Genomic DNA, 16,903 nt, shown 5'->3' with positions numbered 1-16,903 from the left:
TATTAATCACTAATTTGGGGAAAACGTGATTTGTTGGGCACAAGCAACCTATTAATGTACAACACACTCTAGAAGCTTCAAATTCTACAGGCAGAGGAACGGCACAATCACCTCCATGAAGGAAATGAACACACTGTAATTCCTGCATGCATACAGATTTCCATCACCTTGATAACATCTTTCAGGACCATCTTACAACACACTTTATTATTCAAGACAACTGGAATTCTCAAACAAAAGCGACATACCTAAAGCACTGAGGCCTCATGTCCTCCCTGATATTTCTAATAATAAAGTGCTTAATTAAAAAGCCATATGCACAACACCTTACCTTTGATGCCATACGCATGAACAGTGAGTTTTGATCCTCTGCTGTTCTCATCTTCTCATTTTTGACCAAGTCACTCAGGTTCATATTATCATCATCTTGAAAATACCTTACTCTTTCTTTATCTATATGAGTAGGGACCTGAAAAAAAAAAAGGTATTGAAAATAAGTATTAATCTAATGAGAAAGTTCAACTATAAAATTCAGATCCTAATAATTTCAACAAGTTTAAAGAATCACAAATCAAGCTAAGCACATCTGAAACAATTGAGCTTGCTGCTTCATTTGATTTAAGGAAAAGAACATCTCCTTTCTTCAATTCCATCTATAGGTCTAAATAAGAATATAGCCTCTTCCCACAATCGCTATATCCTTTATATCTTTAAGCTGTCAGAGCTACAACATTACCACTCCAGAAAGATGTACAGTAATTCTCTGAAACAGTCAATGAGCGTTCAAAAATGGAATATTCCAAAATGTAATCTTCACTATTTACAGAAGCTTTTGACTTGTCAAGTCACAGACACTACTGAAGCACAGCAATCACAGGCACTACTGCAAACTTGTATAAATGCAGTACCTTTGCTGGGAAATGTTGCCATCTTAGACAAAGCGCACAAGAGAACAGAGTTTGTCCTTTAGGGCAAGACTATACTAAGTCCTGAAGGAGCACAGGGAATGGTCATTAACATAAAGCAGAGACGGCATTTTGCAAAATGGAAACAAGACGAAGATGACAACCAATTCCTCATCCTTTTGTGCCTTTCACTCCTCCATAGCAGTGTTACAAACTGAGCTGTCCTCATAATCAAGAATACACCTGATACAAATACGAGGTATTGTCATCTTCTCTTATCCCAGGAAGATCAAAATATTAGCTTATTTACTGTTGCAAGCAAATATCCTAAGAATAAAACACTGCTCCAGCCTGGGAGCTTCTCACTGTTCCCCAAAATCATTACAATTTAACAATTGTTACGAAGACTAGGTCATAATTTTTATCATCAGCAGTAGCAATATTTTTGCAGGAGAAAGGAAGAGGAAAATTAGCTTCCAAGATCTGAGTATTTCAGTAAAATCTTTTATTTTGGAAATATTCAGCTCTGCTAATCTTCATTATTTACATAACTTTGTGTAATATAAACTACTTGGCTAAGAGACTGTGAGTTTGAAAAACTTACTTTGACTTGAATGTGCATTGAAATAAGCCCTAAAATGATCCCTAGGGAAATAGAGTCTGAAAATAAACTTAATATATGCTTAATAAATATGTACTCTAACACCTAATTACAGTCATCTTCTGAAAGGAACTTCTTAACTACCTATTGACATTCTGATAAGACACTTATTAATTATGGCTCATAAAAGTAAAACTACAAAATTATTTCAGAATTACACTTTAATATTCACATTTGTAAAACTTACCATCTGTCGCTTTCTCCGTCCTCCTTTTGGCTCCTGTGGTTCAGTTGGTGCAGTCACAGGCCATGCCCTTCCACTTTGATCTGTTCTGACAAGGACCACTTGTTCTTGTTCATCTTCTTGACGGCTTGAAGCCTGTGTCAGGTTTTAAGATTTATTTTTAACAGATGATACAGACAAAACCAAAAGAAACACCTAATCCACACCAAATAAATGTTTAAAATCCTAAAGATTAAATAACAGATTCTTTACGTTTTGTGTGTTCATTATAATTCAAAGCAGACAGTGTTACCTTGCACAAGGTATTCTTTTCCACACTGAGAAAAAACAGAATATTAAAAAATATTTAGCTAGTTAAGTGCAGCGTTAATAAATCCTTTCCAAAAAGAATCAACTTTGTATTCTTGGCTCTTCCTCATAAAGTTGCATCTCCAGAAGAAATACAATGCTTCTGAAGATTCAAATAGATAATATTGAATTAACATGCACCACTACCACTATAACAGTGCATTCCTGAAAACCATCTGAAAAGCTGCAGCACGTTACCACTTCTGGGCTTTCTGTGGATTGGGGCGAGGGGGTTGTGTGCGTTTGGTGTATTTTTTTCCTTTCAAAACTTGGCTAACAAACTAGCCAAAACATTAGCTATTGCTTTTCAACACATTCCATTAGATGAGACTTTTCTTTCCTGCACGGCACCTACCACCAGTACAGATCACTTTTATCACAATGTGATTCTGAAATTTTTTTAATCTTGATTCTAGGATATGCAGACCAATAGGTACAAACAGCTACATGTATCTCTCTCTATGGTAAAGAAGAAAAAAAATGAGTAGATGTACATTGATTATTTAGGTCAAATTAAATTATAGACTGAGGCAGAAAAGGCAACGTTTAAATCACCTGTTAGTGTGTTGAAAGATACAGAAACAAAAACAAGCGTTTACCTCATATATGTCAGATTGGTCATTGCCTTTGGATGGCAAACACACAGTCTCACATAAGCTACACTTGTACTCAATTACTGCTTCTACATATCAAAAGAAATTTGAGAATTATAAGGAGGATATATTCCAAACCTGACTAAACTAAGCTCTTGAGGTGCTGGAGATGTGAGGCAAGAGGAACGCACAGGACAGGGCAACAAGGGAAGCTTTCACACACCTACCCTTTGTCCTCATGGTGGAACAGAACCACCAGTTCATCTGCTGGAAGAGCAACACAGTAGGGCACAAGCAATCCAGACTTTGAATACATTGACGACAAGCATCGACACAAATGCTGAACAAACTGACTGGGAGTGTTGCTCTACTGAATTTTATACTCATAATTTTTTTTAAAAAACCAGTCTAATCGGGGACATAGAAGTCATCAGCTGCCTTAGCTGTAGCAACCACAAGATACTGGAGCTTAAGATTCTAAGGGAAGTGAGGACAGCAAGTAACAGAACAAAGAAAAACTCCAGATTGTAGGAAAACGGACTTCAGTTTATTCAGGGATCTGCTTGGCTGGACCTCATGTGAGATAGTCATGAATGACAAAGGTGTCCACAAGAGCTAGTTGATCTTCAAAGACAACCTCCACAGAGGATGAGAAGGGTCCATCTGATCTGCTATTTGGCTAAATGGGGAACTTCTAACAAAATCAAAAGGAAGCTTACAGAAGGTGGAACCTGAGACAAGTTACTCAGGAGGAACACAGAAGCACTTTCCAGACATGCAGGGATAGAATTAGGAAAACCAGAGCTGAAGCTGAAATTAGTAAGATATGCAGAGAACAAAAAGAAGGAATTCTATGAGCATACTGGATATCCTTCTGCAAGCAAGGACAACACAGGTCCGCTGTGAAAGAGAGGAAAGACCTAGTGACAAAGGAGATGAAACATGAAAGAGGCTAAGACACTCAATACCTTGCCAGTCTTCACCAGCAAGGTCTACTCTCAGGCTTCTCAGGCCCCAGTGCCTAGCAGTGGAATTTGGAGAAGTACTACCTGCAGAAAGGAAGAATCAACTTAAAGACCACTTAAGCAAACTGGAAATATGCTAGTTTATTGATATAGATGGGATGCACATGCTGATTAAGCTGGACAAGACGTCTCTCCCTATCACATCTGAAAAGTAGTGGTGATCAGTGGATGCTCCTAGCAAAAGGTAAATGTATACAGTCACCTTCAGAAAGATGAAGAAGAAACACCTGGGAAACTACAGGATGACCACTCTCACCACAGTGCTCAAAAAATTACAGAACAAGTCCTCACGGAAGCCCCTTCCAAATACAACAGCAGCAAGGTGACTGGGAACAGCCAACATGGATTTGCAGATGGCAAATCACGTCTGATAAATCTGCCTTCTGCAGTGAGATGACTGGTTCAGTGCACAAGGAACATACTGGGAATGTTGTTTACCTGGATGTTTGCAATGTTTTCAATGCAGTCTCATAGTACTTTTGTTGCCAAGTTGGAGGGATGTGTAGACTGTAAGATGGGTAGGAAATTGCCTGGATTATAGGCTCAAAGAGAAGTTGTCAATGCTTCAAAGCCTAACTGGCACTCCTCATAGTTTAACTAGCACATTGTTACAGACACCCTTCCTCAGGAGCTGATACAGGGATCAACACAACTTCAACACTCTGGACAACGAAATGTGCTGTGAGCAAGTTTGCTGAGACGCCAAATAGGTGGGATGGGGTTGATAGAATTGAAGGTAAGGTTGCCGTTCAGAGTGAGCTCAACTGAAAGAATAGGCTGACAGGAGCCTCAAACGAATGCTAATCTTGCACCTGCGACACACTCGTGCACTGGCAAACGCTGAAGACAGAGTAGGAGGCAACTCTGTAGAAAAAAGACTTGGGATCCTTGGTTGACACCAAGTCAAAAAACAAGTTTGTAAGCCAGCTAATCACATCCTGAGCTGTGTTTTCCATCTTGTAGATTACACAAAGTAATGAGAACTCTAGAGGCCAACATGCTACCCTCAATAATGCACATGCAATTTATTACAACAATTTACCACTCACAGAAGAACTGCAAAAAAAAAAGTCATTTTCAAAAGACCACATAAACTAGTAAGATTACAGAGGGAAATTGGCAACTGAAACAAGTTTAAAGCATTCATTCTCCCAAAACTGCTCTAGCTCTGGACAAAATATAGAAGAAAAACATCTGAAATAAGTCTTATTTTTTAAACGATATAAGTATGTAACCTTGAAACATGGTTGAGTCAAATAATCAATATTGTCAAATATTGATTATTTGGGCTCTTTACATTAGTGTTGGGTGATAGAACAAGAGGAAATGGGTATAAGCTTAGTCAGGGGAGATTCAGGTTGGATGTTAGGAAGTATTTCATCTCTGAAAGGGTTGTCAGCCACGGGAATAGGCTGCCCAGGGAGGTGGTTGAGTCCCCATCCCTGGATGTGTTTAAGAATAGGGTGGATGATCTACTTGAGGATAAGGTTTAATGGGGATTAGGGATGGTTGGACTCGATGATCTCTAAGGTCTTTTCCAACCTAGAAATCTATGAAATCTATGAAATACTAAAAAAATATATAAATTTATAATTTCCCCTCTCCCTAAAACTAAACAGAAATTAATTTCTTGTAAATGTATTTTCAGATTAACATATTTTGTATTATCAGCCATTTTCTACTCTATATTTTAACATTTAACGTTGTTACAGATACAAAACAGTCTTTAAGTAGAGTTCCTGTGTTCTTTACATAGACCATAATACAACTGCTTATTTACAAAGGATGTAGACCTTTGCAAGGCTTCACATTGCCTTTGCTTTCCTTGTACAACAGACATCAAGAAATCTTTATTCTTAGCAAAAACAGCTTGTTTACTGTTATTACTGTGGTCAACAAGTTCTAACCTTTCTCTTTCATTAATGAGACAATTACTATTACTTGACGAAGCATGGAGATCTGTTTATGATCTATGAGTCAAAAAAAAGATGACTTTTTTTTTTTTCTTTAACATGTTTATTATAACTGGTGTAAAAGTTCAAAACTTCTAAACAGGAGCTAACTGATCTAGAAATAGCGCAATCAGTCAAATGATTAATTATCATTAATAATTAATATCAAGGGGGAATATCAAGAATGATAAAGATATGCTGGAAGTACCCGTAGAACAGAAGAAGGGAATTCCAGCCGCTCCAGCCAAGAAGTCAGATTCATACCGCTGTCAGCATGGCACCAGTGCCAGCACTGAGGGTCCAGAGGCTGGGGAAGGATCGCAGGTATGTTCAAACGAACTTACACTGCCGTCCAAGAGAACCCCTGTCGCTCCAGCCAGCGAGTCGACTTTGTCGGAGGCCCAGCTGAAGTGTATGTACACCAACGCACGCAGCATGGGAAATAAACAGGATGAGCTGGAGATGCGTGCACATGAGCAGGGCTACGACCTTATTGGCATCACAGAGACGTGGTGGGACGACTCCTATGACTGGAGTGTCAACATGGAGGGGTATAAGCTTTTTAGAAAGGACAGGAAGGGGAGACGAGGAGGGGGTGTCGCTCTCTATGTCAGCAACCGGCTGGAATGCGTGGAGCTTCGCCTGGGGTCGGAGGAGGAGCTGACAGAGAGCTTATGGGTCAAGATTAGAGGACGGAGACGGATAGGGGATGTTACGGTAGGGGTCTGTTACAGGCCACCTGGCCAGGAGGACAGAGCAGATGAGGCGCCTTATAGCCAGATAGGAGCAGCCTCGCGGTCACAAGCCCTGGTCCTCATGGGGGACTTCAACCACCCTGACATCTGTTGGAGAGACAATACGGCAGGGCACAGGCAGTCCAGGAGGTTCCTGGAATGCGTGGATGACAACTTCCTCCTGCAGGTGATAGAGGAGCCGACAAGGAGGGGTGCCATGCTCGACCTTGTGCTCACCAACAGGGAGGGACTGGTGGGTGAGGTGAAACTTAAGGACAGCCTTGGCTGCAGTGACCACGACACGGTGGAGTTCAAGATCCATGGGGCAACAAGGAAACCATTCAGCAAACTCTGTACCCTAGACTTTAAGAAGGCGGACTTCGGCCTCTTCAAGGACTTGATGGGCAAAGTGCCGTGGGAGGTGGCCCTGGAGGGACGAGGGGCCCAGGAAAGTTGGTCCACATTCAAGGAGCACCTCCTCCAAGCTCAGCAGAGGTGCATCCCGATGAAGAACAAGTCGGGCAAAAAGACCAGGAGGCCTGCGTGGATGAGCAAGGAGCTCCTGGACCAACTGAAAATGAAGAGGTTAGCCTACAGAGGGTGGAAGCGGAGACAGATAGCCTGGGAGGAATACAGAGAAGCTGTACGAGTGACCAGGGATCAGGTGAGGAAGGCTAAAGCCCTGAAGGAATTGAATTTGGCAAGGGATATAAAAAGCAATAAGAAATGCTTCTATAGGTATGTAGGGGACAAAAGGAAGTCCAAGGAGAATGTAGGCCCCCTCCGGAAGGATACTGGTGCTCTGGTCACCCGCGACATAGAGAAGGCTGAGGTACTCAATGAATTTTTTGCCTCAGTCTTCACTGATAAAGCCTCTTGTCTTACCACCCAAGCTGTGGAAAGAACTAGCAGGGACTGTGAGGATGAACCACCGCCCACTGTACTTGAAGAGCAGGTTCGGGAACATCTGAGGAACTTGAAGGTGCACAAGTCCATGGGACCTGATGAGATCCATCCGCGGGTCCTGAAGGAACTGGCGGATGAAGTTGCCAAGCCACTGGCCATTGTATTTGAGAAGTCGTGGTGGTCTGGCGAGGTCCCCGATGACTGGAAGAGAGGGAACATAACCCCCATTTTTAAAAAGGGGAACAAGGAGGACCCGGGCAACTACAGGCCGGTCAGCCTCACCTCTGTGCCTGGCAAGGTCATGGAGCAGATTCTCCTGGGAACCATGCTAAGGCACATGGAGAGCAAGGAGGTGGTGGGTGACAGCCAACATGGCTTCACCAAAGGCAGATCGTGCCTGACCAACTTGGTGGCCTTTTATGATGGGGTGACAACATCAGTGGACAAGGGTCGACCAACGGATATCATCTACCTGGACTTGTGCACAGCTTTTGACACTGTCCCGCACGACATTCTTCTCTCTAAACTAGAGAGGCATGGGTTTGATGGATGGACCACTCGGTGGATAAGGAATTGGCTCAATGGCCGTACTCAGAGAGTAGTGGTCAACGGCTCGATGTCCATGTGGAGACCGGTCACGAGTGGCGTCCCTCAGGGGTCCGTGTTGGGCCCGGCCCTCTTCAACATCTTTGTCGGTGACGTGGACAGTGGCATGGAGTGCACCCTCAGCAAGTTCGCCGATGACACCAAGCTGTGTGGTGCCGTCGACACGCTGGAAGGGAGGGATGCCATCCAGAGGGACCTCGACAGGCTGGAGAGGTGGGCCCGTACCAACCTCATGAAGTTTAACCAGGCCAAGTGCAAGGTCCTACATCTGGGTCATGGCAATCCCAGGCACAAATACAGACTGGGCGGAGAATGGATCGTGAGCAGCCCTGAGGAGAAGGACTTGGGAGTACTGGTGGACGAGAAGCTCAATATGAGCCGGCAATGTGCTCTTGCGGCCCAGAAGGCCAACCGCGTCCTGGGCTGCATCAAGAGGAGCGTGGCCAGCAGGTCAAGGGAGGTGATTCTCCCCCTCTACTCTGCCCTCGTGAGACCTCACTTGGAGTATTGCGTCCAGTTCTGGAGTCCCCAACATAAGAAGGACATGGACCAGTTGGAGAGGGTCCAGAGGAGGGCCACGAAGATGATAAGAGGGCTGGAGCACCTTTCCTATGAGGACAGGCTGAAAGAGTTGGGGCTGTTCAGCCTGGAGAAGAGGAGGCTCCGGGGTGACCTTATAGCGGTCTTCCAGTACCTCAAGGGGGCCTACAAGAAAGATGGGGAGAGGCTGTTCAGGAGGGCCAGTTGTGATAGGACAAGGGGTAATGGTTTTAAAATAGAGGGAGGTAGATTCAGGTTGGATATTAGGAAAAAATTTTTTACCATGAGAGTTGTAGAACACTGGAACAGGTTGCCCAGAGAGGTGGTGGATGCTCCATCCCTGGAGACGTTCAAGGCCCGATTGGATGAGGCCCTGAGCAACCTGATCTAGTTGGAGATATCCCTGTTCCTTGCAGGGGGGTTGGACTAGATGACCTTTGAAGGTCCCTTCCAGCCCTAACGATTCTATGATTCTATGATTCTATGATTCTATGAATCCTTTGTCTGACATACATCTTTTATTTAAATGGAATAAAGACCAATAGGAAACTAAACAGTGTCATTTTCCCTTCATTATCGCTATCAGCATTCTGAACCCTTTTTTTTTTTTTCTGCAATACTGTAGTTCACAAAGCACCATGTCCCAGGACACAAACTAATTAAAGACAGGACCCAGAACTAGTCCTCTGGAGATCACTACTGAAGGGGTAGTCACAAGATCCATGTCACAATTTACACAGGGATGCTATCAAAAGAAAGGTGCACGTCCATTTGGCATTATGCTCCTAATCTCTACTTCAGCTGAAGAGGGAAAAAGAAAAAAAACACCAACGTAAAACCCTATTACCTATGACTGACAGTTCTTCTGAGATTATTTTCCAAAGAGGGAAAAACAGAACAGCTGCAAACACATTAAATGCTGGATATCAGAAAGAATGAAGTTCACAGAGTGGTCGGTCCTCCTATTAGGCATAAATACTTACCTAGATATAAGGTTAATATGAAAACTACTGGTAATGTTGACTTTCCTTTATCAGAACCCAAGAAGCAAGCTGCCCATTGCTAGCCCACAGTTCAATCTGTCAGCCAGTGACCATTGATGGATACTAAAATCACTATCACTCATATGAGCCCAGAGGAGATCCCTCAATTTCCCTGTACAATAGGAACATGTTGCCAGATAGTGTAAATCCTTATGATATTGGGCATATTCAGAAAAGTACGACCAGAAGCAAACACCTGCCTCAAGGAACTACCTACAAATGAGGTCGTCTTAGTTTGGACAGAAAAGTGCAATCCTCAAACCCCCAGTCTATCCTTCACCACTTAAGATCTTATGGACACCTAAGTTTTTACCAGTGGAGTTCTAGAGCCATATCAGGTTATGCTTCTCAGCATGCCCAAAACTGCTCCCATTTTGCCAGAGGTGAAAGGCTTAACATCGATTCTATATCCAAACACAATCAAAATGCCTAGACTAAGCACCCTTATCCCTAAGTTTTATCCCTGGTTGACTTAGTTCAGATCCAGTGCTTATTAACACTCTTGAGTTCATTAAAACCCACTGCGGTCACGGATTTAATTCAGAAAAATATATTCTTTTGTAAAAATATTCTGGAGAAATATCATTCACTCAGTTAACTTCAATACAGCTCAGCAAGATTACAAATTTACTTCCCATGAATTCTCTACCCACCAAGTACAGAGAGCAGAAGGCCTGGAATACCTGTAAAGCAGGAATGAAGAATACACAAGGAGGACTCATTAAGCCAGAGAGAATTTATCAGCATGTGTGAAAATGGAGCATTATCATACAGCACTCCCATGGATTCCAGTCCTTCAGACAAAATACCAGGGAGCAGAACGAACATTACCGTTTCCCAAATGACTGCTTAATTACTTCATTACACCTCAGCTGTTGCAAACTCTATTTGTAGGTACTTACAGTTGCAGGTTACACTATTGTTGCCAGCTGCCTACAAGCAAAGCATGGGAGTGCTAAGTGCTGTTCCATGTCACTCCCTTTATGCACCGAGCCCTCAGACTTCCCATACATTCATCTGCTCCCACCAACTACCTTCTCGTTTGGAATGGAAGCTTCAGCTGAAAAACATCTGTTCAGATGATGGACATCCTGTCAAGAGCCAGGTCAGCTCAGCTCCCTCCAAAGCAGAGACAATAAGCATTCCCACTTCATAAGGGTGTTTCTCAGTCTTAAATAAACATATTATAAACACACATAGAATCATAGAATCATAGAATCATAGAATGGTTTGGGTTGGAAGGGACCTGAAAGATCATCTAGTTCCAACCCCCCTGCCATGGACAGGGAAACCCTCCACTACACCAGGTTGCCCAAAGTCTCATCCAACCTGGCCTTGAACACTTCCAGGGATGGGGCATCCACAACTTCTCTGGGCAAGCTGTTCTGCTGACTCACCGCCCTCACAGGGAAAAAATTTCTTCCTTATATCTAATCGAAATCTACCCTCTTTCACTTTAAAGCCATTACCCCTTGTCCTATCACTACACACCCTTGTGAAAAGTCCCTCTCCAGCTTTCCTGTATGCCCCCTTTAGGTACTGGAAAGCTGCTATGAGATCACCCCGGAGCCTTCTCTTCTCCAGGCTGAACAGCCACAACTCTCTCAGCCTGTCTTCACAGGAGAGGTGTTCCAGCCCTCGGATCATCTTCGTGGCCCTCCTCTGGCCTTGCTCCAGTAGCTCCATGTCCTTGTTGTGTTGGGGACTCCAGAGCTGAATGCAGTATTCCAGGTGGGGTCTCACGATAGCTGAGTAGAGGGGTAGAATCACTTCCCTCGACCTGCTGGCCACACTCCTTTTGATGCAGCCCAGGATACGGTTGGCTTTCTGGGCTGCAGGCGCACATTGCCGGCTCATGTTGAGCTTCTCATCCACCAGCACTCCCAAGTCCTTTTCCTCAGGGCTGCTCTCAATCCATTCTCCACCCAGCCTGTACTTGTGCTTGGGATTGCCCCGACCCACGTGCAGGACCTTGCACTTGGCCTTGTTGAACTTCATGAGGTTCTCACAGGCCCACTTCTCCAGCCTGTCAAGGTCCCTCTGGATGGCATCCCTTCCCTCCAGCGTGTCCACAACACCACACAACTTGGTGTCATCTGCAAACTTGCTGAGGGTGCACTCGATCCCACTGTCCATGTCTCCAATAAAGATGTTAAATAGCACTGGCCCCAGTACTGACCCCTGAATGGACATTGAACCGTTGACCACAACTCTTTGAGTGTGACCACCCAGCCAATTCCTTATCCACCAAGTGGTCCATCCATCAAAACCATGTCTTTCCAGTTTAGAGACAAGGATGTCATGTGGGACAGTATCAAATGCTTTGGATAAGTCCAGGGAGATGATGTCAGTTGCTCTTGACCTATCCATCAATGCTGTAACCTCATCATAGAAGGCCACCAAATTAGTCAGGCAGGATTTGCCCTTAGTGAAGCCATGTTGGCTGTCACATATAAAAATAAAAAGACAGAAATTCTTCACCAGAAAACAAATATTTAACTTTCTGTAAAGATTAAGAATAAAAAACCCCACAATATTTAAAAAGCCTGCGAGCTTCTTGATTACACTACAAAGATGTGCAGGTAAGCTGTTTGATTAAATTAGAGCGAATAATGGGGACATCACTAAATCTGGTGATATTAAGACAGCCTTTGTCAAATCTTATAAACAACTTTATTAATCTCAATTTGAAGCTATTTTCCACCAAACTGATGTCTGCTTTACATCTGTCATCCTTGCCTAATGTAGGTTTGTCCCAGAAACCTCAATATAAGTCCGAAAATTCTGTAGATACTGAAGTACATTAGCTTCAACAGCTTAATTCTATTTTTCCAAGAGAAGTCATACACAGGTAGAAGTTATGGGCCAAAAAGCTGCCTAGGTAAGCCAAGCTTCTCTCTTCTGTAACACCAAAAGCAAATCTGATTTTGCAATGCAAACCAAGATGTCCAGCACTGGTTGGTCTGGATCCAATAAGAATAATGATATTTTCGGAGAATATACATACACTAATACTTATTTCCAGCATTATCCAGATATCTGCCTCAGCTGTTAATTTTTCACAAAATAAGGTGCTTTCTCTCTATCGGGAGGGGGAGAGAGGAGAAACATTGCAACAGGAGAAAAACACCATGTGCTTCCACCTCTCACTTGCCATGTGCTCAAAGCCGAGTAGAGACAGAGACAATCAGAGGGAGGAACTGTGTTTTCATGTCATCACTACGCTGTTCAGACAGGTCTGAGACCCAGTTATCGCTACAGCATTAAAAGCACTATTAATTTGAAAATGCAACAACAAAGAAAACCAATCACCAATAGATGAGCAAAGACAAAGGACAACAGGGTGAGGAAAGAATACAACATGAGGAAAAAGCAGTAGGATGTACACCACACTTTTTAATGGGATTTAAATGCAAATGAGGATTCTGGAGAGAACAATGAAGAGGTTATAACTGCTAGGACACTGGTCATTTCTTTCTGCATGTAAATACTGTAATGCTTAAACAACCTGACATAGCAAGGCTCAGTACGGTGACAGAGAGTAAAAAAAAATTAACAGCTGAAGGAGCCAGGGAAGAGCAAATAAAAAGAAAAAGCAAAACTTTAAAAAAACGAATGGGGCAGGGGGGAAACTGATTCCTAAGGTGTACCTCACTTGACAACAAGAAACTCATCCATCTGCAACACTTGATTCAAATAAGCACAAAATTTTGTTTGAAATGGTGGAAAAGACAAATACACTTACAAGCTAAATATTTTAGACAACACAAGATCATCATGTAGAGGAGAATCATTAAAAGAGCAATACAAAATGGTAGGGACCAACAGAACACATCATAGGAAACACAACAAATGCCCTAGCTCTTTAAAGATTTGGATAATTCTACAAGTTTCGAAGCTGAAGATATAACTGCAGATGTTGCAGTGAAAACTAAAAAAATCCAGAGCATTGCTAATTAGTCTGAAATGAAATAGACCTTTGCAGAGGAAAAAAGCCACCTTGTCGCAAACCTACCAAACCCATGTGGCCAAGTAGGGATACGGCACGTCTTCCAAAAGGACTAGTGGAATCAACACACAGAAGGGGCAGCAAGTATCAGGAGTCGAATGAGCGGAAGCGCATGCCTGACGGGGGATTTCACACAAACGGGACCCTTCAGAAACGGTTACTTGTTAGACTACTGAAACACCTTAAACAGGTGTTCCTATGGAGTCTCCAAAAAGATGCTGACTTCAGGTGAATCAGGTTCCTCCTTCCCCACATCTTTTGTTGCTGAGACAAAAAGGATGGAAATTTTCCACAAGGAACTGCTACATCTTTTCCATTCCCAGTCTCTAAATTTTCAGTTCATTGTATACATGACTTTCAAAAAAATAAATCCCTAAAACCAACAGACATTACAACAGCAATGCTGCTTTGCTTCAGCAACCGCACAGAATAGTAAACATCAGATCTTCATGTCAACTTAACAAGCATCTAATTCCTTTTAAAACATCCATCCCCAGAGTTAAGCTCTTCACTAAATTTTTTGAAATAGACATTTCAAAAAGGATGTCATTGTTGAGTAGCCTATTATTTTCCCAACATGAATAGAACTCACAAGGTGTTCTACATGTCAGAAAAAAACAGACTTAATGTGCCTTTGAAGACAGGCTCCAAAATGTTAGATCCTAACAACAGTTGCACTTTCTGTTTTCTTCTCATTTCTGCATGCCAACACACTAACATACAAGCAGTAGAAGAGTATCTTCTGGATCTGAACTATGGAATGAATTGGGGCACGGGCGGAAACTTAATAAAATACAGCTGCCTCTGTGCCCACTCAAATGTTTCTGCTTTCTCTAAATGCATCTGATAATCAAATTCTTCACTAAGTTTCCATCCTCAGGCAGGTCAACTCTTTCAAGTCAAATATTAGCTCCCCATAGGTTGCTACCAAACTTGTAACATCTGGCTGAAGATCAAGCAAAAATGCAATGCAGTAATCAAACACCAAAACCCCAATTTTTTTTTGCAAAAAGCCTTTTATAGACTGAGAGAAGAAAAAACAACCAAATCTGCCCATAAATGATGATTAACTTCTGACTTAGAAGTACAATTTTGGACATGCTTCTGGAATGTTTTTAAGTAAAAGTATCGTTTTTGACACAGATATCAATGGTTTATTTCACATTTAATGATCATCTACATAAATAGGCATATGTTTCCTTCCCACCTTTTTACTGTTTAAAAGTGCTCTAATTCTGCCTCAGAAATCACTTTCTCAGCTTCCCGATAAATGTCATCCCATGAAGTCCTTCAAAGTTGTCTATTTATTCTAGCAATAAGCAATTCACAATTGAACATTCCACTAGAATATTTTGTAATTTTATCATGATATAAAACTCAGTAGCTGCCACCAAACACTAAGCTGCTGTTAAACTGCTGGTTTAGTAGTTGTTGTCTCTAGATAAAATCTTTTCTCCAGGTGAATGCTCTGATCTTGGAGATGCAGAATGGTTCACAAACCAAGTAAACTTACAGCCTGTGCTAAAAAAAGAAGCATTATACTGGAACGTATACACAAGATGTATACGATTATAAGCTGACTTGTGTTGGGAATACTTCCATTTTTCCATATGAAAAAGACTTCAGATGGCCTTACACCCTATTTGGGGCATTACACATCAAGAAAGATGCAAACTTAACAGGAGAGAAACTGGAAAAAAAAGCAAAAAGAAAGACTAGAGGACAAGAAAAAAATCTTTAAATATTTGGGAGAGAAGGAAGACAAAATTAGGAGACACATGCTGGTAAGCTGCATCTCTTCTCCGGAGATGTTCAAAACCTGCCTGGACATGTTCTTGTGTGATCTGATCTAGGTGGTCCTGCTCCGGCAGGGGGATTGGGCTAGATGATCCTTTGAGGTCCCTTCCAATCCCTAACATTCTGTGATTCTGTAAAACAGAATACGTGACAAATAAGAGGAAAACAAGAAGGTTTAAATTGCAGAAGAAACGCAAGTTAGGTATTAGAAAGGGTCTTCTAACATTAAGGACTGCAAACAACAATACAGTTGCCTAAGAAGAATATGAAATAATTTCTTTCTTTTTTAAAAAAAACAAGAAGGGCTAGAAAACTACTAAGAACCATAAATATGTACAATGAAATGAGAGAGGAAGACAGTATGGCATTAGTAAGTTCTTACGAGAGATTTCAGCAGGGTGTCATTTACACAACAGGAAACGATGCAGAGGATAAACATTCAGAAACAATACATACTGAATTTTTTGAGTCAGAACCCTACAGCTGGCAGGTTTTTGTGGGTTTTGTGAGGTTTGGGGTGTTTTTTTCCCTAATTTCAAAGAGTCCAGAGTCCTGACACAAGGCATATGAGACTGACCATAACATATTTAGATTTAAAATTCCAAAGATAAGGAAAAGGCCAAAAATTACAGTAATATTTAGCTTTAGAAGACAGTGCAACAAAAGAAGTGGTTCATCAAAGAGAAATTAAAAGAAGCAGAAAAAAAGGACAACATAGTTAGGGACACCATGAAGACTAATGTGAAGTCATGTTATAGACTAAAAGTAAATGCATCCTATGAACCAAGATGAATCTGATAGATCAAATATGCCAGGCATGATTATTCAGAGATTAAAGATGTCATTAGAGGTAAAGACATCCTTCAGAACTCAAAATCCTGTCTAAGTAGAACTGAGTGAAAAACACAGCATAAATATAGAAAGGTACTGTATTAATATAAAATGGCAAGGCAAAATTGATTTTGAGCAGCATCTTACTAACAATAAATACTAAAGTTATTTCTAAAAACATCAGAAGCAGAAAGCTTTCTGGTAGAAAAAAAAAGATGATCAAATGGTTATAGCAGTATCAGAAGACGACATTTGAATAATAAATTGTTTATTTGCATTCTAAACATAAGATTTTCCTATTCAACAACTTTTTGTTTTCCTTTAAAAAACAGAATAAACTTCAAAAATCATCTTTTAGTTGAAATATCAGTAAAATGATTTTTCAAGCAAGGTGCCTTGAAGAGATGATTTTCACTAGAGGCCCCAAAAAGAATTCCAACACATAACGACCACATCCTTCAGCACGCATTATGCAGGGGCGTTGGAACTAGATGATCTTCAAGGTCCCTTCCAACCCTAACCATTCTATGATTCTATGATATCACTTAAATAGGTCACAGTATAAAAATAATGGAGGGTGGCAAGTGCAACATAAACCTTTAAAATGTGCCAAAGGCTGATTCTGGGAATTACAGGGTGATGCACTTAACATCTGTAATGGACAAACTCACACAAGCATAATAAAGAACAGAACTCCTCTACACTTCAACAAACACGGCATACTGGGAAAGAGCTTTTGCAGGGAAAAGCCATGACTCACAGAAGTATT

General features: G+C 41.7%; 1 protein-coding gene across 1 annotated transcript in view; it reads right to left on the bottom strand.

The window, feature by feature from the left end:
• Positions 1–16,903, bottom strand: part of CWF19L2 (CWF19 like cell cycle control factor 2) — an 87,787-nt gene that overhangs the window by 27,940 nt on the left and 42,944 nt on the right. The window contains exons 11-12 of the mRNA XM_086621771.1: positions 1,754–1,885; positions 332–469 (exon numbers count right to left, since the gene is read on the bottom strand). Of these exons, the coding sequence (XP_086477897.1) occupies positions 332–469; positions 1,754–1,885 (270 nt within the window). The remainder of the gene's footprint in view (positions 1–331; positions 470–1,753; positions 1,886–16,903) is intronic.

The sequence above is a fragment of the Tauraco erythrolophus genome, chromosome 1 (assembly GCF_009769465.1).
Source record: "Tauraco erythrolophus isolate bTauEry1 chromosome 1, bTauEry1.pri, whole genome shotgun sequence".
NCBI classification, from domain to species: domain Eukaryota; kingdom Metazoa; phylum Chordata; class Aves; order Musophagiformes; family Musophagidae; genus Tauraco; species Tauraco erythrolophus.
Note: the sequence above shows the minus strand (reverse complement) of the source record. Positions and strands in the feature narration are given on the sequence as shown.